Below are 23,652 nucleotides of genomic sequence, written 5' to 3' on the forward strand. Positions count from 1 at the left end.
TTCGACTCCTGGGTTGGGAAGATCCCCTGGAGAAGGGAAAGAATACCGACTCCAGTAATCTGGCCTTGAGAATGCTATGGACAGAGGAGCCTGGCAGGCTACGGTCCATGGGGCCGTAGAGTCGGACACGACTGAGCTACTAACAGTTTATGGAAAAGGATACGCAGCCCTACTAGGTACCGTGAAACTAGTACTGTGACTTTCCCGGATGCGCAAATAAAGCGCGATCACCAGACGGAGACGCAGAAGCAAGAATTGTACCGTAACGTTTTAGATTGGGGATTCTTTTGATTGGTGAGAGTTTGGCGGGAGAGGAGGAGGCCGTACAAAGGAAGTGATGTAAGATGTCACTCACTTGACGCGGGTGGGATTACACGGTCTGAGATCGTGAAGTATCAAGACGTATCATCTTGATTGGTAATTTCCTTGAGACATCGTCCTATCTCAGTGGTTCTCAGCCTTACTTTCGCTTGCGCAGTTTATTTTGCCCTTTTCAATGATGGCCGCCGGGGCTTCTGGCCCTCACGGGATCAGAGTGCGAGTTTTCAGGAGCTTGGCCCGAGAAGACAGGAAAAGGCGTAGATTCGTGAGCATTGATTGGCTGAAGCTCGAAGCATTCTTGTTGCTGATTGGCTCTGTCCATCGCGGGAAGGAGTTTGTGGCGCCAGCGAAAAGTAGATACTGCGCAGCGGGAGCGGCAGGGGTCTTGAAGCGGTTCGGCGAACCCTCCAGCGAGAACCTTCTGGAACTCTCTCCTGAGGGAATCGTGTCGAAGATGTGGAATAGTATGATGAGTGGGGCGCGTGATGAGAATCGCAGGAAAGATTTAGCAAGGAGCGGGGTGGGCGAGGCCTGTGGCGGCGAGGGTCTGGGAGGAGCAGGGGACTGGCTGATGGGGCGGGGGACGGTTAGGAAGACGCTGCGAGTGGTTAGAGCGAAGTCTAGGGTGGGGGTCCGGTGGGTTGTTCAGAGGCTTGGAGGGCAGCACAGATGTTTATACTGTTGTTGTTTAAAACCAGGTGGATTTGAAAGCTATAGCACCTCCTCTTTCGGGGGAGCCGGCGGCTACACACAGTCCCCTGGGGGCTTTGGATCTCCGACAGCTTCCCAGGCCGAAAAGAAATCCGTAGGTCGAAAGCGTACTTCGGTTTATGTTATCCTTTCCTGAAGTTCTTAACTCATCTGTGAGAGAAAATTTATGAGAGAAGAGTGTTAAACCTGAGCTGTAATTGTCAGTTATTATCGAATTTTATAATTGAATGCTGTTAGTATTGAAAAGTGATGTTTTCCCTAATTTTGCATCCACTGTTAACTTGGCTTTATTTTGAAATTTACCAGTAGAACTCATGAGTCAGTCTTGTGGGAAAAAACTTGTTTGTTTAGCCTAGTTTGCATTCTTCATGTACTGAAAGTCAGTTTTCAATGAAATTTAATGAGGTGCCCTGAAAAGTGAAAGTTGATCAGTCGTGTCCGACTTCTTGCGACTCCATGGAGTATACAGTCCTTGGAATTCTCTAGGTCAGAATACTAGAGTGGGTAACCTTTCCCTTCTCCAGGGGACCTTCCCAACCCAGGAATCGAACCCAAGTCTCCACATTGCAGGCAGATTCTTTACCAGCTGAGCCTCTAGGGAAGCCGCAATGAGGTGCTTCCCTGATAGCTCAGTTGGTAAAGAATCTGCCTGCAATGCAGGAGACCCGGTTTGATTCCTGGGTCCGGAAGATCCGCTAGAGAAGGGATAGGCTACCTACTCCAGTGTTCTTGGGTTTCCCTGGTGGGTCAGCTGGTAAAGAATCCGCCTGCCATGTGGGAGACCTGGGTTCGATCTCTGGGTTGGGAAGATCCCCTGGAGAAGGGAAAGGCTACCCACTCCAGTATTCTGGCCTGGAGAATTCTATGGACTGTATAGTTCATGGACTATAGTCCATGGGGTTTCAAAGAGTTGGACGAATGAGGTGCTCTAATGCAGTGGAAAGAGCTTGGTCTTTGAAGTCTAGTGGATATATTACGTGTTGAACTGTTGCTCTGCCACTCCTTGTAGAGTATCATAGGACAAATTTCTTAAAATTGGGAGTCCGTTTTGCACCTGCTAAATGGGATTAATAATACATACTTTACGAAGTTGGTGTGAGACTTAATACTATAATAATGTAATTACGCCTATCCCAGAATTGCTTTCAATAAATGGTCCCACAGAGTATTACTGAAAACAACTTGAGTTTTGGAGTCAGAATACACAGTGTCCAGAATCAACTTTGCCTTTTAACTGTTGGTGTGAGTTTAGTGAAGCAACTTACATCCTTAGTTTTGGTGACCCTTGATTTTTCTCATTAGATAATAGTACTAGTACTATTCATGTCACAGAGTGGTTCTGAGACTTGATAAATAAAATAATGTATAGGAAAGTGATCTGTAAAAACCTACCCAAATGCTTATTATTCACTCTTTCAGAAATAAGTTTGCATTTAATAGCTGCTGTTGATTTCATCTTTTTAAAAATACAGAATTTGGTGTTAAGATTCAATATTAGTCGGTTCTATATTTTTTGTCCAGGTTTGATAAGGTTTTACCTGAGCTGTTGATTCACAGGTGTATATCAGTAGGAAAGAATTCATTGATAATTCCCATACATTTGGGCATTGCTTTATATTTTTCATATGATTATATAATCCTGTAAGAGACTTATTATTTACTCCATTGTACAACATAGGCTCAAGGTGATTCAGGGACACCTGAACTCGCATAGCTAGTAAGACAGTGCACATATGATGCTGCACAAATCCAAAATCTGGTGAGCAACTTCTGTCTATTATATCTTTCTTTTTCCTACGAAGACCAGAGGGAATTCCAAGTCCTCTAAATTTGTCTTCTTTGAGGCTGTAAAGGAAAAAATAAAAGATAGACCATTAGTTCTCATCTTTTCTTCTTAAGCTTAATATTTTTCTTCATTTCCAGCTGTTAGAATTTTTATCTCAGAATCTCCACCTGACTGGGGCTGTATATTAAGACCACTTCTCAGAGAAGTGATGGTTGTAACCTGGAGTCTCAAACCCAGGTCTTTTATGTTTAAATCCAGTGCCTTTTCCATAGTAAATTAAGTTAACATTCTATCTAAAACATTTCCTATTGATTATAAACCTGTTATGTTTGATCAATTCATGTGAAATTTCCAAAATTGATCATGTTTTGCCTTTTAAAATGGTGGGGTATTTTTGTTTTTTGGATTTTTTTACAGATTCATAGTCAACTAAAAAATAAATTTTTTTTTTTTTCCAAAATTAAACATGCTTGTGCTTGCACTCTCTCTGAGACTCTTTGGAACAAACCAGGAACTATTTGTGATCGTTCCTGGCACATAATAGGTGTTCGTTAAAACACAAGAGGGCTTCCCAGGTGGTTCAGATGGTGAAAAATCTGCCTGCAATGCAGGGGACCAGGGTTGGGAAGATCCCCCGGAGGAAAGAATGACTACCCACTCCAGTATTCTTGCCTGGAGAATTCCATGGACTGAGAAGTCTGGTGGGCTACAGTCTGTGGGGTCGCAGAGTCGGACACGACTGACTGACTGACTGACTAACAAAACACAAGAATCCTCTATGATTTGAGGTGAATTTGAAGGTTTACTGCTGCTGCTGCTAAGTCACTTCAGTCATGTCCAACTCGGTGTGACCCATAGACGGCAGCCCACCAGGCTCCCCCATCCTTGGGATTCTCCAGGCAAGAACACTGGAGTGGGTTGCCATTTCCTTCTCCAATGCATGAAAGTGTAAAGTGAAAGTGAAATCGCTCAGTTGTGTCCGACTCTTAGTGACCCCAGGGACTGCAGCCTTCCAGGCTCCTCCGTCCATGGGATTTTCCAGGCAAGAGTACTGGAGTGGGGTGCCATTGCCTTCTCCAGAAAGTATTACCAACACCTCAGTAATTACCCATATATAACATTTTTACCTGAGGAATAATAATTTTTATTGAATGCATATGACTATATATAGAGATTGATATTAGCAGTTTTAAATACAGTATATGTTTTGTTAACAGCTCCACAGGTTGATATCCTCATTTTACAGAATAGGTGGCAGTGTGTCGAGGGCTGTGGAGCAGAGGTTTGAACACAGGTTTATAGGACTGTCTGGCTCCAAAGCCATGTTCTTGCTGCTCTTACCATAGTGGCTCTTAGTTTTCTTATGCTGAAGATACAGTGAAAATCTCAAGTGTGATAGATGAAAACAGAACCTCAACAGATTTTAAATGTATAAGCACTAATATAGCATATAAGTTCATTTACCAATACCATAAAATTGGAAAACATAGTTGGTTCCTTTACATCCTTATTAAAAGCTATTGCAGATAGAAAGAGTGAGGAATAATAGCTGGCCTAATAATTGCTAATATTTCTTGAGTGTTTATAGTGTGCCAGATAGTCTATGTACTTCACCATATAATTACTTCTCATAATTATTTTTAGTGATTTTATCATTCCTTGTTTTATAGATGAGGAAACAGAGGTAAACAGATGAGTAGAGAAATGTGATCAAGGGCACAGTACTGAGTGGTGGAGCTATAATCTTTACCCTCAAGCTTGGCTGCCACCTTGTGTGACATATGTGCTGGTAGTTGGCTGGGCTTACTTTCTCCTATCCTGGCAGTACTCACCATTCAAAATTATGCTTCAGTAAGGTGAAATGTTGCTAGTATCATGTATCTTCAGAGATAAGCTTTGACTTCTAAATCAGTTTTACATATAGAACAGTTACTGGTTTACACCTTACTGATTTCCAACAGGAAGAACCCTCATCTTTAATGCACCATGCTTTTTCTGTCTTGTACATAGTTCTTCCTAAGAGTCTATGAAAGTGCATATTTGCTCTCAGTCTATAATGAGTGTTCCTTACCCACTGTTTTTTCACCATCAAAATTTTTGTGCTTCAAGGTCCAGCCTAAATGCTCCCTCTTCTTGAAATTTCCAATAAATTTTTCTGAGATTCCACATAGAGTTTCTCATTCTGTAGTGTACAAAGATCAAGATTGTTGCTTACATTTGTACCTCCCCTAAGTTAGGAGTATGTTGAGGGCAAATCCTATTCCATTATACTCATCTTTATGTCCTCTGACCAGTGGTAGGCAAAATAAGAGTTTACACTGTTGTTAGGTTGCTTCCAGATGTGAGTTGGGTGTCTGTCCTCTTCTGCCCATTGCCTCTTGTCCCTTTCCTTTAGGATGTCCAGTGTGACCAAGCCTTTATCCCATTTTCCCCATACTCATGTTTGATTGTCAGAACATCTGTCCTAAAGCTATATGTCTAAATTTTTGTTATTTATCATGAGACTTAGAACAACTCCAGAGTTCTTTCTCTGCTGACCATTTCTCAGACCCCTTCCAATACCCATCTCATCAGTGATGAAAACCCAGCTCCAGCTTGCCTTCATCCTAAAGCTGGAGTTTCTTCTTAAAAGTCTATTCCAGAAGCAGGTCCTTACACTGTCCACAATCTGGCCTACTCATTTTGGTGATCCCTAGTGCAGCACAGACTTACCCATTCATCAGGAACTTTGGAGTCAGACAAACCTGGGTTTGAAGTCTAAAGTATGGCATTTGTTAACTATATAATCTTGGTTTTTACCTGTATGAAGTAGAGATAGGATCATATTGAAGATTCAGTGTTATATGTATAGCGCTTGACACATAGCAGGTGCTAAATGAACAGTGGTTAATTATTTTCTTGATTGAATTTATGCATACTTTTTTTTCAGAGAGCTCGAGCTCAGCACATTGTACCCTGTACCATATCTCAGCTGCTTTCGGCTACTCTGGTTGATGAAGTATTCAGAATTGGAAATGTTGAGATTTCACAGGTATGGAAGAGTGCAAGAGTCACTTAACATGAAGAATGAAATAAAACTAACATCATTTAAAAATATATAAATGTTACTTTGGTTTCCAAGAAAACTAAACTTTTTTCCCTTCTGGTCTAGGTCACTATTGTGGGGATTATCAGAAATGCAGAGAAGGCTGCAACCAACATTGTTTACAAGATAGATGACATGACAGCTGCACCCATGGATGTTCGCCAGTGGGTTGACACAGATGTAAGTAGTTGTTTTGGAATCCGGGTGGGGTTACTTTGGGACTTTGGAGATGTCGAACTTGTTTAGTTTTACTTTTTAAAGGTGGGTCTTATTATAAAAATAAAATATAAGCAAGACGTCAAACACAGAAACCCTAACATGAAAGGCCAGTACATTTTATTTCATAAAAATTTAGAATCTTTGAAGCTTCCCCAAATACTATAAACAAAGTTAAAGGGCAAGTGACAGGACATACTAGAATATAAACTTTGTGAGTACAAAGATTTTTTTATGTTGGCATCGTATCCCCAGCACCTAGAATAATGCCAGTTACATAGTGGGCCCTGAGTAAATATTATTCAAGTGAGTGGGGACATATTTTACAACATATTACAAACATTTTAAATTTTTAATTAAAGTTCTTACAAAGGAAAAAGCACTGCACCTTAGGAAAACAAGGAAAGAAATGCACAAGTAATTCATAATAGGTGAAATACAAATTGCAACAATTAGAAAAGCAGGTTTACTAAACATTAAGATACCATTTTTAACTTATTAAATTGACAAAGGAAAAAAACAAAGAATAGCAACATCTACTTCTGTTGAGAGCAGGAGGCACTTAATTTGGGGAATGGTTTGTCAGTGTTTGTCTGGGAAAGTGGATACCATCCTACCTTGATGTTATGAGTATAACCTTTCTCAAAAGCCGATGATCAAGATCACCCATCACAGAAATGTTGATCTAGCAGTCCACTGCTGGAAATTTACATTAAGAAGATAAAGATGTGTGCAAAGATTCAGTTGTAAGATTGTTGATCATCGCATTATTTATCATAATGGAAAACTAAAAGGAATCTCAATGTTAGCAATAGGATATTATTAATTAAACCATGGTATAAAACACTGCAAATGATGAAGAGATGTATGTATTGTCACAAAGAAGTGTTTACCATAAATGTTGAGAGGAAAAGAGGTTGTTAAAGATAGTATGCGTGATGTGGCCCCATTTTTGCAAAGCACCATGTATATGAGTATATGTATAAACATGGAGAAAATAGACCGAAAGAAAATATATGCTTGTTCCCTTTTATTTTTTAGTTGGGCAGAAGGTGTCTTGGTTTTTGTATTTTCTGCACTGTGCAGCTTTTGGGATCTTAGTTCCCTGACCAGAAATCAAGCTGTGCCTCCTGTAGAAGCATGGAGTCCTAACCACTGGACCTCCAGGAAATTCCCAGCTTCTTCATTTTTTAATGTTTTTAAAGTGCATTCATTTTAGAAAATTTGGGTAATACTTTGTATGCTATTTTCATTTCAAAACCCACAGTCATCTGTGAAGAGTTAACTTGATAGTTATGTGTTCTTTATTTTTTGCACCTCAGAAAAATATAGGAGAATTTATTGAACAGTTATAATTGGAATGCCAATTGGAACAGTTATAATTGGAATTCTGAACTAGACTGCTTGATTCCAGGTAGACAAAGAATGTAACCACACAGTCCCTGCCATCAAGTGGGGAGGTAATTACTAGAGATGCCTAATACTACATACTCATGCAAAATGTATGGTGCTTGCTTTTATAATAAGTGAGCATTTAAAGATTACCTGAAATCCCACATCTCCAAGATGATTACTGTTACAGTACATTTTGATAAATACCCTTTTAGACATTTCTCTCTGCATATTTGTACATTTAATGAGAAGGATGCCTACAGTTTTACATAAAGGATAATATGATATGCAACTGCTTCATAATCTGCCCTTTTCACTCAGAACTCTCCCATTTCTTGTGACCACCTGTTGTATTATAAGGATACATCATCCCTTGCTTCTAGACCCAATCAGGGAACATTTGGCTTATTTCCATCATTTGTTATTACAGAATATGCCCCAGTGAGTGTCTGTGTGTACATCTCTTCATGATTATGAGATAATCTCTTTACGATGAATTAAACTACACTTTCTGGAGGAAATATACATTTTAAAATACTTTCTTTTTTGGTTGTTCTTCCACTCACGATTTTACATTTTTTTTATTTAATTAGTGCATGAGAATGTCCAGTTAGTTCCCCACACCCTAACAGTAGTTTTTATGAGTCTTTAAGTTTTTGGATGATAGTTTAAAAAATAGAATCTTGTCATTGAGAATGTTATTTTTTTATATGTAATTTGGTTCTAGTGAGATTGAATTTTTTTTTAACTATATTTAAACAAGACTGGGAGCTGACAGTGGCTCAGATCACGAACTCCTTACTGCCGTATTGAGACTTAAATTGAAGAAAGTAGGGAAAACCATTAGGCCATTCAGGTATGATCTAAATCAAATCCGTTATGATTATACAGTGGAAGTGACAAATAGATTCAAGGGATTAGATGTGATAGAGTGCCTGAAAATCTCTGGATGGAGGTTCATGACATCGTACAGGAGGCGATGATCAAAACCATCCCCAAGAAGAAGAAATGCAAAAGGTAAAATGGTTATCTGGGGAGGCTATTTGTAAGAATAGCTGAGAAAAGAGATTCAAAAGGCAAAGGAGAAAAGGAAAGATACCCATCTGAATGCAGAGTTCCAAAGAATAGCAAGGAGAGATTAGAAAGCCTTTCTAAGTGAACAATACAAAGAAATAAAGGAAAACAACAGAATGGGAAAGACTAGAGATCTCTTCAAGAAAATTAGAGATACCAAGATGGGCAAATAGAGATGCAAAGATGGGCACAATAAAGGAAGGAAACAGTATGGACCTAACAGAAGCAGAAGATATTAATCAGAGATGGCAAGAATACACAGAAGAACTACACAAAAAAGATCCTAATGACCCAGATAACCACAATAATACGATCACCCACCTAGAGCCAGACATCCTGGAATGCAAAGTCAAGTGGGCCTTAAAAAGCATCCCTACTAACAAAGCTTGTGGAGGTGATGGAATTCCAGCTGAGCTGTTTCAAATCCTAAAAGACGATGCTGTGAAAGTGCTGCACTCATGTGCCAGCAAATTTGGAAAACTCAGCCACAGAACTGGAAAAGGTCAGTTTTCATTCCAGTCCCAAAGAAGGACAATGCCAAATTGAACTCAAACTACTGCACAGTTGCATTCATCTCACACGCTAGCAAAGTAATGCTCAACATTCTTCAAGCTTGGCTTCAAGAGTACGTGAACTGAAAACTCCCAGGTGTTCAAGCTGGTTTTAGAAAAGGCAGAGGAACCAGATACCAAATTGCCAACATCCATTGGATCATAGAAAAAACAAGAGAATTACAGAAAAACATCTACTTATGTTTCATTGACTGTGCTAAAGTCTCTGACTGTGTGGATCACAACAAACTGGAAAATTCTTAGAGAGGTGGGAATACCAGACCACCTTACCTGCCTCCTGCATAACCTGTATGCAGGTCAAGAAGCAACAGTTAGAACCGGACATGGAGCAGAGGACTGGTTCCAAATTGGGAAAGGAGTATGTCAAGGCTGTATACTGTCACCCTGCGTGTTTATATGCCAAGTACATCATGAGAAATGCTGAGTGGGATGAAGCACAAGGTGGAATCAAGATTGCTGGGAGAAATATCAATAACCTTATATATGCAGATGACACCACACCTATGGCAGAAAGCGAAGAAGAAGAACTAAAGAGCCTCTTGATGAAGGTGAAAGAGGAGAGTGAAAAAGCTGGCTTAAAACTCAACATTCAGAAAACTTAAGACCATGGCATCTGGTCTCATCACTTCATGGCAAATAGATGGGGAAACAGTGGACACATGAGAGACTTTTATTTTCTTGGGCTGCAAAATCACTGCAGATGGTGACTGCAGCCTTGAAATTAAAAGACTCTGACAAATGAGTCTATGACAAATGTAGACAGCGAATTAAAAAACAGAGACATTACTTTTGCTGGCAAAGGTCCGTCTAGTCAAGGCTGTTTTTTCCAGTAGTCATGTATGGATGTGCGAGTTGGACCATAAACAAAGCTGAGTGTCAAAGAATTGATGCTTTTGAACTGTGTTGGGGAAGACTCTTGAGAGTCTCTTGGATGGCAAGGAGATCAAACCAGTTGATCCTAAAGGATATCAACCCTGAATAATCATTGGAAAGACTGATGCTAAACCTGATGGGAAGAGCCAACTCAGTAGAAAAGACCCTGATGCTGGGAAAGATTGAGGCAGGAGGAGAAGGAGACGACAGAGGACAAGATGGTTGGATGGCATCACCAACTCAATGGACATTAGTTTGAGCAAACTGTGAGAAATAGTGAAGGATAGGGAGTCCTGGTGTGCTGCAGTCCGTGGGGTCGCCAAGAGTTGGACACGTCTGAACAACAACAAAATGTTAATTTGTGGGAAGAGTTTTTAGTTGTCTAAGTGCTTTGATTCCCTAGGAGTGTTTATTTTTGTTTGTAAGAACCTGGAAAGTAGTAATCTCTTGTCATATTATTTCTCTAGTTTGTCTATTGACTTTAAAAAGCTTTTCCTTGTTTCAGATTATTGTTTTTTAATTGTTGGTGTTTCCTTTTACAATTTCTATGGTTTCTTTTCATATTTCTATATATGATTAAGCCTTTTTATAAATTTTGGTAAAAGGAAAGAAGTATAGATCCAGCTTCACTTTTTCCAAGTGGTTTTAAAATGTTCTTTGTCTTTTAATTTTGTGGCTGCAGTCACCATCCATAGTGATTTTGGCGCCCAAGAAAATAAAATCTGCCACTCTTCCATGTTTTCCCTTTCTTTGCCAGGAAGTGATGGGAGGGTTTGTTTGACTAGTCCTTCATAACCCAGAATCCCTGTGATGCAGATGTCTTTGGATGAGGCTTACTTGTGTCTATCTCTCTCTGGAAGCTTGGGTGATCCAAAATGTCACTTAGCTAGTGTGAGGGAACCTGGCCAACAGAGCAGCAACCATATCAGAAGGGGATTTTATCATTCTCTACTGTCTTTGTGTCCACATTCTACTGGGTGGAGTCTATACTCTTGGATGTTCACATATTGAGGGTTCTGGGAAGTCTCCAGTTATCTCCTGCCTCTTGAAGTCAATCACACAGACAGGCACCTTCACTGCCCCATCCTACCCCTCCACCCCCCAGCAGAGTTCCCTCATATCTTTGCTAACGCCTCCTGCCTGCTCAGCTTCCAACATAACTCAGTCAGCCATACTCTCTGCTGGATTCTCTGCTGACAATCCAGCTTTGTTTGTGCTCTCTTTAGATGGGCTCCAGGGAAGAGCTTCTGTTTCTCAGTGCTTTCTCAAGATATGCACTCATCTTAGAACTTTTCTCCCCACTTCTTGAAAGATTAACCCTATTGTTTCAGGGGATAGGAAACAATGAGGATAACTGGGGATAGGAGACAATGAGGATAACTAACTGGGAAATATCAGCTTAGGTCCTGCACAGATCCAATACTTTCAAAACACTCAGCACTCTCAGGGGAAAAATCTCAGCCCTGTGATTCCCACAATCAACCCTGGCCTCTGTCTCAGTATCAAAGCAGAGGTGGATCTACTGTAAAGCAAATGAAGCTCTGAGATCCACTGACTCCTCTTGCACTCACTCCTCCAGGCTTTTGAAAGGCCCTAGCAATGGGATCATATAGCCATATATTTTTGTAAAATTGGCAATATATATATATGTGTGTGTGTGTATATCAATTTATATGGTACATGGGGAAACAGTGGAAACAGTGTCAGACTCTATTTTTCTGGGCTCCAAAATCACTGCAGATGGTGACTGCAGCCATGAAATTGAAGGACGCTTGCTCCTTGGAAGGAAAGTTATGACCAACCTAGATAGCATATTCAAAAGCAGAGACATTACTTTGCCAACAAAGGTTCATCTAGTCAAGGCTATGGTTCTTCCTGTGATCATGTATGGATGTGAGAGTTGGACTGTGAAGAAGGCTGAGGGCCAAAGAATTGATGCTTTTGAACTGTGGTGTTGGAGAAGACTCTTGAAAAAAAAAAAGGAAAAAAAAAAAATGTTCTTTGTGGGAATACAGAGTTTTATCTGTGGTATAGATTCAGGTATATAAAGTAATAGAATGAAATGCAAATAGTTGATAACCTCCAGGTGATGGGAGTTGGAATGCTTTTTATTTTTAAACATGCAGATTTTCTATTCTAGCTTTTTATTGTTGTTATTCTAGCAACATTCTCTAAGTGGGCCTCCCAGATGGCGCTAGCAGTAAAGAACTCACCTGCTGCTGCTAAGTCGCCTCAGTTGTGTCTAACTCTGTACGACCCCGTACACGGCAGCCCACCAGGCTCTGCTGTCTCTGGGATTTTCCAGGCAAGAACACGAGTGGGTTGCCATTTCCTTCTCCAGTGCATGAAAGTGAAAAGTGAAAGTGAAGTCGCTCAGTCATGTCCAATTCTTCGCGACCCCATGGACTGTAACCTACCAGGCTCCTCCGTCCATGGGATTTTCCAGGCAAGAGTACTGGAGTGGGTTGCCATTGCCTTCTCCAGGAGACATAAGAGACGTAGGTTTGATCCCTGGGTGGGGAAGATCCCCTCAGGAGGGCATGGCAACCCACTCCAGTATTCTTGCCTGGAGGATCCTGTGGACAGACAAGCCTGGTGGGCATAGTCCATAGGGTCACAAGGAATTGGACACAGTTGAAGTAGTTTAGCAGACACACATGCGTTCTATAAGCAGAAAATAATTTTGAGTCAGCTTATACGTTTTTCTTATAAATAATAGGTACATAGTCTAGAAAACCCACAAAGAAATATTAAAATCATTTATAATTATCCCAGTTAACTTTTGTTAATATTTTGACATGTATGTTTCCCCTCATGGGATATAAGCTTTTTTCCATGAGTCACAAATGATATTCACAGACAGTAAATAGAATTCTCCATTTATCCTTTGTAGTAGTGTAAAGTATCCCATTATATGAATGTATACTTTTTGTTGAATATTTAGGTTGCTTTAAATGTTTTAGTAGTATTCAAAACTATGCTGAGATGACTACTCTTAAAGCTAAATCTTTTTTTTAAGCTAAATCTTGATTACATGTTCTCAGTAATTTTCTTAAATTTCTAAAAGTAGAGTTGCTGTATTGAGAAGTATGTCTACCAGAAAGTTGTGTGCCTAAGAGCACTGCATGAAAGTGCCATAATTGCTTGCTGGTTTGTTGTGGTTTTTTTTTTTTTTTTTTTATGCATGATGTAGAACTTAGAACTGGAACTTACTTTTAGAGAGATTATCTTAATTCCTGATTTTATTTTTTAAAATATTAAATTATAAAAGGCAGGGAAAACTAGTTAGTGCTACATTAGGATCCTTTAGCTCTTACTTTGTAACTTTCTCTACATAAATTAGAAATTTTAAAGAGGCTTTTACCAACATCACTAAAACCTAAGTGTGTGTTTGTATTTTTTCTGTTAGGATGCCAGCAGTGAAAACACTGTGGTCCCTCCAGAAACATATGTGAAAGTGGCTGGTCATCTGAGATCTTTCCAGGTAAAGTCAGAAAAAAACAAGAACAGTTAAAATGTATTTGCATGAAGCAGTTTCTGGAGTCATGCCTACATTTGGGATACTTAAGACTTAACTAAGTCTCTATGTTTAATGGGAATTATATTGAAGTTATTTTGTTATTTTCTTCTTCAAAAGGAAATAATGAGTTTTTTCAGTTTAAAATAGGAAGTAGAGAAAGAACAAGATCTCAGCCTACAGTTGCCAGCTATGGCATTTATTAGATGTGGAAGGGCAAACACTGGATTTAGAGACTAGACTGTTTAACCTTGGGAAAATCATTGAACATCTCTGAGCTAGTTTTGTTTTTTGACTATATTTCAATGACTATATTTGAATTAATTTTGAGTTGAAATTTTTCAATATATAGCACATTTTCCTCATTTAATAAAATACTCTAACCAAGAAAAGAGCCAGTTGACTTGAATGTACTTATCCTTTGTTCACATTTTTCTGTTTATTTTAATAGAACAAGAAAAGCCTGGTAGCCTTTAAGATCATTCCCCTGGAGGATATGAATGAGTTTACCACACACATTCTGGAAGTGGTCAATGCACACATGATGCTGAGCAAGTCGAACAGCCAGGTGACCAGTTTCACTCTCTTCGTTTTTTTCTCTTTCCTGGAGGAACTCCTTCTGTGCTCAGGCTTTGATTTCCTAAACATTTTGCAGATCGAGCCAGAAGACAGGCATCATTCAATCCTCAAAAAGTCTTCTCCGTGAGCTTTGTCATGTTACTTTATTCCAGATGAAACACTCACATTCCTCTCATAATACCTCTCCACTGTCTTGAATGGCTGAGGCCCAGACAGACTTCAAGTGTAGACTCATCATTATAGGCTGAGCTTTACTTCAGGATTTTCAGTCCATATTCAGAGAAAAATCCCAACTAAGACAGCATTTTGCTGCTTCCCTTTCAAGCTATTGGCTAAATGAGAAAATTTATTCACCATTATTTTGTCCTGAGATTATACTTCTTGTTTCATGTGCTTCTTGTTTCTCAACATCTTTTTCTGTATGAATTCTAATGAATTTAGTTTGACAAGTCCATCTAGGACCACACAAAAGGTTTGTTGATCTGAGTATTAGAATGCCCTTAGATGATTCTGGTAGCAAGGTGGAGGACTGGTTACAGTAGGAGGGACTGGAAAACTGATTTGCTTTTGCATCCTGTTCTTTGCCAAGCACTTTGCTAAGCACTGAGGATACAAAGAGAAATTCATTCAATTTATTGAGCATAGCGTATGCAAATCATTATTCAAGGTCCTAGGAATACAGCAGTGAACAAGATGGATAAAGTATCTGCACTCAAACTTACATTCTTGAGAAAGATGAATCATAAACAAGAAAATAAATATTGTTATAGATACTCTAGTGGAGGTGATAGAATTCCAGTTGAGCTGTTTCAAATCCTAAAAGATGATGCTGTGAAAGTGCTGCACTCAATATGCCAGCAAATCTGGAAAACTCAGCAGTGGCCACAGGACTGGAAAAGGGCAGTTTTCATTCCAATCCCAAAGAAAGGCAATGTCAAAGAATACTCAAACTACCGCGCAGTTGCACACATCTCACATGCTAGTAAAGTAATACTCAAAATTGTCCAAGCCAGGCTTCAGCAATATGTGAACCGTGAACTTCCTGATGTTCAAGCTGGTTTTAGAAAAGGCAGAGGAACCAGAGATCAAATTGCCAACATCCTCTGCATCATCAAAAAAAGCAAGAGAGTTCCAGAAAAACATCTATTTCTGCTTTATTGACTATGCCAAAGCCTTTGACTGTGTGCATCACAATAAACTGTGGAAAATTCTGAAAGAGATGGGAATACCAGACCACCTGACTTGCCTCTTGAGAAACCCCTATGCAGGTCAGGAAGCAACAGTTAGAACTGGACATGGAACAACAGACTGGTTCCAGATAGGAAAAGGAGTACGTCAAGGCTGTATATTGTCATCCTGCTTATTTGACTTATATGCAGAGTACATCATGAGAAACGCTGGACTGGAGGAAGCACAAGCTGAAATCAAGATTGCCAGGAGAAATATCAATAACCTCAGATATGCAGATGACACCACCCTTATGGCAGAAAGTGAAGAGGAACTCAAAAGCCTCTTGATGAAAGTGAAAGTGGAGAGTGAAAAAGTTGGCTTAAGCTCAACATTCAGAAAACTAAGATCATGGCATCCGGTCCCATCACTTCATGGCAGATAGATGTGGAAACAGTGGCTGACTTTATTTTTCTGGGCTCCAAAATCACTGCAGATGGCGATTGCAGCCATGACATTAAAAGACGCTTGCTCCTTGGAAAGTTATGGCCAACCTAGACAGCATATTAAAAAGCAGGGACATTACTTTGCCAACAAAGGTCCGTCTAGTCAAGGCTGTGGTTTTTCCAGTAATCATGTATGGATGCGAAAGTTGGACTATGAAGAAAGCTAAATGCCGAAGAATTGATGCTTTTGAACTGTGGTGTTGGAGAAGACTCTTGAGAGTCCCTTGGACTACAAGGAGATCAAACCAGTCAATCATCCTAAAGGAGATCAGCCCTGGGTGTTCATTGGAAGGAGTGATGTTTAAGCTGAAACTCCAATACTTTGGCCACCTGATGTGAAGAGTTGACTCATTGGAAAAGACCCTGATGCTGGGAAAGATTGAGGGCAGGAAGAGAAGGGCACGACAGAGGATGAGATGATTGGATGGCATCACCGACACAATGGATATGGGTTTGGGTGGACTCTGGATGTTGGTGATGGACAGGGAGGCCTGGCGTGCTGCAGTTCATGGGGTCACAAAGAGTCGGACACAACTGAGTGGCTGAACTGAACTGAACTGATATACTCTGCAGTAAAGCAGAGTAGGACAGGACAGTGATGAAGAAAAATGTATGGTATAATTTTAGATGAGAAAAGAACATTTGAAGCTAAGGAAATAAAAAATGAGAAGCCACAGTATTGGAACAAGCTTGGCATATCTGAGAACATTAAAAAGCCACACTGTCTGGAGTGAAGCAAATGACAGGAAGATGGTAGAGGGATGTAGACAAGGAAGCGGGACCCAGAGGAGGTAGGGCTTCATAGGCTGTAGTAAGAATTACTTTCTTCTGATAGTAAACTTTTAGAAGATTTTGACTAGGGAGTGATGGGGTGTGATTTACCATTGCAAAAGCTCATTTGAGCTCTTGTATGGAGAGAGATTGAGGCTCCAGCAATAGCAACAGTAATTTGGGGGAATGGTAGCAGCAACTGGGAGAAGAGGTTGGATTCTAACCTATTTTGAAGGTAGAGCCGCAGAACCTATTGATAGTTTAGAAACAGGATCTAAAGAAAAGGGAGGGTTCAGATATAACTCCTAGGTTTGGGACTTGAGTAACTAGATGAAGCTAGCAGGTTTTGGGGATAAAATCCAGAATTCTGTTTTGGATTTAACAAATGTGACGTGCCAGTTAGACACCCAAATGGAGACCGGAGTGGAAGGTTGACTGTATAAGGCTGGGACTCAAGGGAGGGATCAGGGCTAGAGGAAGCACTTTAGGAGTCATTGTGTGGATGGTATTTAAAACTTCAGATGAGATGGGATAACTAATGAGTTATTAGAAACCTGAGCTCTGGACACTAACCTTTAGGAGTGTGGAGGCACAGGAGCCAGAGAAAGTCAAAGAAGTTGTCAGCTGGACAAGAGGAAAATTGGGGAATGTGATTCCATAGGATATTCTGAAAAGTATTTTAAGGAAGGGATGGAGTTCAACTGGAGAGTGCTGCCCAGAAGTCAAGTAAGATGATGAGAGGGGTCTGTTGAATTTGGAAACGTGGATCTTCAAAAGAGTGGCTTTAGTAACGGTTAGGGGGAACATGGGTTAGAAAGAATGGGATTGGATAGAAAGATTAGGGTGTTTATTTTATGACTGTGCTTCATAACATATGTATGTATGTTATGTATGTATAACATAAAATGTGTATCATATTTTATGTGTGATACATAAAGTATATCAAATGTTCTATGATAAAAATGGTTTAAAGTTAGAATAGGTGGAAGTTGTGAGCATAGACAATTATATTGAGGAGTAAATAAAATAATCCTTTCTCTCAATGAGTTGCCTCAAGCATTGCAGGGGCGGGGGGGTTCAGATCACTTAAGCAGTGGAACCAGCAATGAGTGGCAAGTGCAGTATACATGGAAGCACAGAGAGGAGTTGCCCATCCTGACCCAGACATCAAGAAAGGCCTGCTGGAGGAGATGATGCCTAAACCTAGTCGTAAAATGGGAGGTAGGGGGGATATCTGAAGCAGGTCATATAAGCAGAGGTATCCAGGGAAGAAATAGCGTTCAGGTCAGTATTATCATAACATGAGATTTCTGTTTTCCCAGAAAGCAGTGTGAAGGCATCTAGCTTGAAAACAAGAGGATCATGACTGATTTTTTTGTCTATTTTTTTATGACCTCAAAGCATTGGCATTTAATGGATAAATGTTGAAGGAATGCGTCTCCTGCCTGGATGGGAGTTCCCCTGATGAGCTTCCACAATGCTCTTTTACTTGTAATGAGTACTTAACATATTTGATCTTTTGTCATCTTTATTCAGTTCAATAAACATTGACTGAGCACCTGCTGCCCACTGGGCACTGCAGAGCTGAAGGGAAGTGACAAACCGAGATGGCTGCTGAGAGAGGGAATGGGGCGAGTGCTGTGAGACCAGAAACAGTACAACTAACCTGGCCTGGGAGGGTGTCAGGGACGGCTTCTTGAAGGCAGTGGCAATTAAGTTGGGCTTTGAAGGATAAGAAGAGTGTTTCCCACGCAAATGACAAGAGGAGCATTCCAGACATGGAATAAAGTGTCAGAGGCATGTGTGAATGGCCAGAAGTCTCTGTGTTAAAAGCTAGTGGTCAAGAATTAAAAAAAAAAAATGAAAGACTGATGTCTAATTGTGGTAGGTCTTGAATGTCAGGAGTTTTCATATTATTTTCACAGGCAGGGGGAGCCAGCTGAAAACGTTTAGGTGGAGGAGAGACGTGATCAGAAATTATTACTCGGAGCAGTAAAGAGGGTTGATTGACGTAGGAGAGACTTGCAGCTGAGACACTAGTCAGGAGACTGGGGGTGATGAGGATGGACTGGAACTGTTGAAGATCATATTAATAGGCTGTGGGCAGACTATGGGAGATGAGTGACGAGGCACAGATGGCTGACTTCTGCAGGACTGGGCTTGGGCTTACTAACTGAGATGGAATGCATAGCAGAGTAGGCCAGTTCGGGGAGGAAAGTAGTGAACTTTATTTTGAAGTGCATGGGACATCTAAGTGGTGGTCTTCAGCTGATGGTTGGGGACAAGGATTTGTGGTCTCGAAGGAAGTCTGGGAGGAAATCCTGGGGGAACTATCAGCCTTTTGAAAGAGAGGTAGACAAGGAGACTGAGAGGAGATACTGAGAAGGCAGAGTTCAAGAGTTAAGTGGACAGCTAGAAGAACATGGTGCTAGGAAGCCCAGGGATAGGTCCCTTTCGAGAGGAGTGTGGTCAGCAGTGTCTGCTTCTGAGAGGTCACTTGTTATGAGGGACTGAAAGGGATTACTGGTTGTGTTGGTTGAAAAGCATTGATGATTTGGTGGGAACAGTTTCAGGGGTATATTTGGGGAGAATCCAAATAGGGGAGAAGTGAAAATAGTATAGTCTATTGTTTTTTAGAAGTTTGGTTAAAAAAAAAGAAGTGGGTGATGAGAATTGCGTCTCCTTTTCTCTCCTTGTAATGCTTAATGGCTAGCTGATGCTTGGTAAGTGCTTGCATGATTTAGCACCAAAGATAGATAGCACTGTAGCAGAACTCATTAATTTTCTTTGTGCTCTTTTTCCTCTGGTTTCTCTCACATTGCAAAGAAAAGGGGAAGCCAGGAAGTACCTTTCTTTCTGTTTGATATGATATATATATTTCAGAGAATGACTTTATCTTATGAAATACTCATTAGATAATAGCTATCCTTTCCAGTCTAAGCAATTGTTATTTGGAAAATTCTGCTTAGGACATTACCTGGCGATGCAGTGGTTAGGATTCAGTACTTTCACTGCCATGGCCTGGATTCAGTCTCTGGTTGGAGAACTAAGATCCCATAAGCCATATGTTGTGGTCAGAAAAACAAAAAAAAATTTGCTTAAATTGTTTTTTGTAAACTACTTATTAAGCTATTTAAAAGAGTTAAGAACTATGTTTAAATTGGTAAACTTACTACTGTTGTGAACTTCTTAATTCAGCCTTCAGCAGGGAGAGCACCTATCAGCAATCCAGGAATGGGTGAAGCTGGGAACTTTGGTGGGAATAACTTCATACCAGCAAATGGCCTCACTGTGGCCCAGAACCAGGTAAACATTGGAGTGGCTCCAAATTTTGCAAGACACAGAGCTGTAAATTGTTACTTTCTTAATGGTGCTAAGTATCTGACTCATTTCTTTCTTACAAAGAGATTCTTGCTTGATAGGGGAACTGATTCATAGTAGTTACTGAAATCCTTCTGATTTGAATCTTCAGGTGCTGAATTTGATCAAGGCTTGCCCAAGACCTGAAGGATTGAACTTTCAGGATCTCAAGAACCAACTCCAACACATGTCCGTAGCCTCAATCAAGTGAGTATTTGGTTTCTGTGAGCTAGGGTTCCAGAATTATACCCATTTTACCTCACCAAGGTTTCCTTTAATGAGAAGTGAGTTTAAAAAAAGAACAACTGTTGACTGATAAGAGGGAAGTTGTTCAGTCATGGAAAAATAGAAAAAGGACTCATAAAGATGGTGCTGCCTGTCACTTCCCTCATTCATTGTTTCATTCAACAAATAGTAAGTCCAGTTACGTGTGAAGTATGTAATTTTGAGCGAAAATTGACATGATACCTCTTGCGGAATTTAGTCTGGAGGAATGAGATCCTGACTCCTGGTCCTCAGGTGTACAGTCTCATTGGTGTTACTGTCCCAGATGTGGAGAGTGTGCCACACGCTATCTGGACCTAAAGCCGTTAGACAGTCCTTCTAGCATCATTGTCCTGATAACCTGTTAGATGAGCAGCTTCCTGATTCTAATGAACTCGTATTGTGTTCAAACAAACAGAGTATTGTGTTTGTGATCACTATTACTATAAATCAGTTGAAATTTTAGATCTTGATAGAGAAAAATGCTCATGTCTCATTCCATTTCCTGTCCTATAAGATGAGGATAATAATTCCTGTCTTAAAAGTTACTGTTATGATGAGGTCCAGAATGGTGGTCACAATAGTAGGTGCTTTCTAAGTTGTTACTATTATTAAATATGATATTGACACTGACCCAGTTCAGTGCAGTTCAGTCACTCAATCGTGTCTAACTGCGACCCCATCAATTGCAGCACTCCAGGCCTCCCTGTCCATCACCAACTCCCCAAGTCTACTCAAACTCATGTCCATTGAATCAGTGTTGCCATCCAGCCATCTCATCCTCTGTCGTCCCTTCTCCTCCTGCCCTCAATCTTGCCCAGCCTTAGGGTCTTTTCCAATGAGTCAACTCTTCGCATCAGGTGGCCAGAGTATTGGAGTTTCAGCTTCAGCATCAGTCCTTCCAATGAACACCCAGGGCTGATCTCCTTTAGGATGGACTGGTTAGATCTCCTTGCAGTCCAAGGGACTCTCAAGAGTCTTCTCCAACACCACAGTTCAAAAGCATCAATTCTTCGGTGCTCAGCCTTCTTCACAGTCTAACTCGCACATCCATACATGACCACTGGAAAAACCATAGCCTTGACTAGAAGGACCTTTGTTGGCAAGGTAATGTCTCTGCTTTTGAATGTGCTACCTAGGTTGGTCATAACTTTCCTTCCAAGGAGTAAGCGTCTTTTAATTTTATGGCTGCAGTTACCATCTGCAGTGATTTTGGAGCCCCCAAAAGTAAAGTCTGACACTGTTTCCCCATCTATTTCCCATGAAGTGATGGGACCAGATGCCATGATCTTATTAGTTTTCTGAATGTTGAGTTTTAAGCCAACTTTTTCACTCTCCTCTTTCACTTTCATCAAGAGGCTTTTTAGTTCCTCTTCACTTTCTGCCATAAGGGTGGTGTCATCTGCATATCTGAGGTTATTGATATTTCTCCCTGAAGGCCTTAAAACCATTTCTGGAAGACCTTTTCTTTCCCTCCTGCAACTTTATTTCCCAGAGGGAAATTGGAGGGCCCATGGATGGATGAGGAGCTTTTTTTTTTTAATAGCTATTTCTACTAGGAAACATTATGTGCAAGCTGAACAACAGCTTTAGATCCTAGTTTCAGATGCTCGTTTAGACTGGTGTTTAAGTGAGGTCCTACTTTCTTTGCTTTATACAATCTGGGAGAGGGATCCAAGGCAGCCCTAAAACCATTGTCTCCATGGATTACCTCAATTTTGCAATTTAACTGATGTTTCTCCCTGCAAGAGCCTTCTCTGAGCAAACAGCTGTGAATTGGTGACTCAATGGTAAAGAATCAACCTGCCAATGCAGGAGACATACGTTTGATCCCTGGGTCAGGAACATCCCCTGGAGAAGGGCATGGCAACCCACTCCGGTATTCTTGCCTGGGAAATCCCATGAACAGAGGAGCCTGGTGGGCTACAGTCCATGGGGTCACAAAAGAGTGAGACACGACCTAGTGAGTAAAACAAGAAGATAGAAAGTTGGGAAATGAGGGAAGTTTACATTTTCAGCCGTATCTAAAAGGGAGTTTCCTATCTTCTGCATTTGGGTGTTTTCTTTCTTTCTAGGCTAGCTGTGGATTTTCTAAGCAACGAGGGACACATCTATTCCACCGTGGATGATGATCATTTTAAATCCACAGACGCAGAATAACTGGATCTAATTGGGTACCCAAGATATTTTCCAGTTGGACCTTTTTTTGCAACCTCTTGTCTCCAGCTGTCCATATAATTGGCAAGTTGACTTCTAGGAAGTAGATTTCATCTATAAAAGATCTCAACTGACATCCTTTTGAAACTTATTACTACTCTTCTGTGTTTTTCATGGACTTCCCTGGTAGCTCAGACGGTAAAGTGTCTGCCTACAATGTGGGAGACCCGGGTTAGATCCCTGGGTCAGGACGATCCCCCGGAGAAGGAAACGGCAACCCACTCCAGTATTCATGCCTGGAAAATCCCATGGACCGAGGAGCCTGGTGGGCTACCATCCATGGGGTCGCAAAGAATCAGACACGACTGAGCGACTTCTGTGTTTTTGAAGCTCAAAGGGATATGGGTCACTGAAAAGGATATAAACCAGGGCAGAATTTCTTAAAGAAGTAACAGATTAGTTAGTTACAACATCAAGATAAATGGAATTGAAACAGAGATGCTACCAAGAGAGTTGGGCAGTACTGCTTAAATAATGCTCAAGAGTTTCTATTCTTAAATTGTTTCCTCTTGAGAGAAGATGAGCAGCCCTGGGCCCACTCCCCTCTGCCTTTTCTGTTCCCCACTTTGGTTGTGTGTTGTCACTTTCAGAATTGCACTTTTTTCACCTTGTCATAGTAGCTGCCAAAGTGTGTTTTTATAAACATGGGGTTCTAGAGCGCTGGCTTCCTGGGGCAGAGGAGAGAAAGAAATGTGTGTTGTACAAAATCAGTACGTTCATATGTTTAATAAAATAGTTCTGTTATTGAAGTAACTTGTAAAAATGTTATTTCTTTATGCTGCAGTAATTAATACTTTATCATCTCAACCTAATTCTTAGATAAGTTAATGAGCTGTAACATGCAAATAGAAGTTCTGTAGCTGCTTTAAGTGTTTCTAAATGAGACCTACCAGCAGCTGTGTGGAGAAGGCCCCACCCCGCCGTGGTTTCTGACAGCGAACAACAATGTGGTTGCTCTCTGTGCTCGCAGGATACTTCCCACCTGGGGAGCTGTGCAGATGTTTACAAGCCAGTCAGCCAGTGTGCTTATTTGCAAGCGTGTCCATTCTTGTTTCCTAAAAGAACAATGGCTAAAAACAGGTTTAAAAAAATGTATTCATTTGAATATGGAATGCATGATAGAATACTTCCATGGGTGGTGGACTTCTCTTTCTAGTTACCATGCTGATGCCCTCAAATGGGCAAGGGGACAAGAGCAGTGGTTTGGGTTTTTCTTCTTTTCATTTTGAATTTGATTTAGC

The 23,652-nt window shown here is 40.6% G+C and overlaps 1 protein-coding gene across 2 annotated transcripts; it reads left to right on the top strand.

Annotated features, from left to right (window-relative positions):
* The first annotated feature begins 428 nt into the window (after positions 1 to 428).
* RPA2 (replication protein A2) lies at positions 429 to 23,164 on the top strand. Of its 2 annotated transcripts, XM_027519022.1 has the most exons (9): positions 429 to 785; positions 1,020 to 1,126; positions 5,748 to 5,849; positions 5,970 to 6,083; positions 13,440 to 13,514; positions 13,999 to 14,115; positions 19,769 to 19,876; positions 20,043 to 20,137; positions 22,270 to 23,164. In XM_027519022.1, exons 1-9 carry the CDS (start codon positions 497 to 499, stop codon positions 22,352 to 22,354), a joined length of 1,092 nt encoding a protein of 363 aa, XP_027374823.1. In that variant the 5' UTR covers positions 429 to 496; the 3' UTR covers positions 22,355 to 23,164. The 2 variants fall into 2 exon arrangements, with proteins under 2 accessions (XP_027374823.1, XP_027374831.1); XM_027519030.1 differs by lacking the exon at positions 1,020 to 1,126 and having other exon boundaries at positions 671 to 785; positions 22,270 to 23,160.
* Positions 23,165 to 23,652: the final 488 nt, after the last annotated feature.

Source organism: Bos indicus x Bos taurus, chromosome 2 (assembly GCF_003369695.1).
Source record: "Bos indicus x Bos taurus breed Angus x Brahman F1 hybrid chromosome 2, Bos_hybrid_MaternalHap_v2.0, whole genome shotgun sequence".
NCBI lineage: Eukaryota > Metazoa > Chordata > Mammalia > Artiodactyla > Bovidae > Bos > Bos indicus x Bos taurus.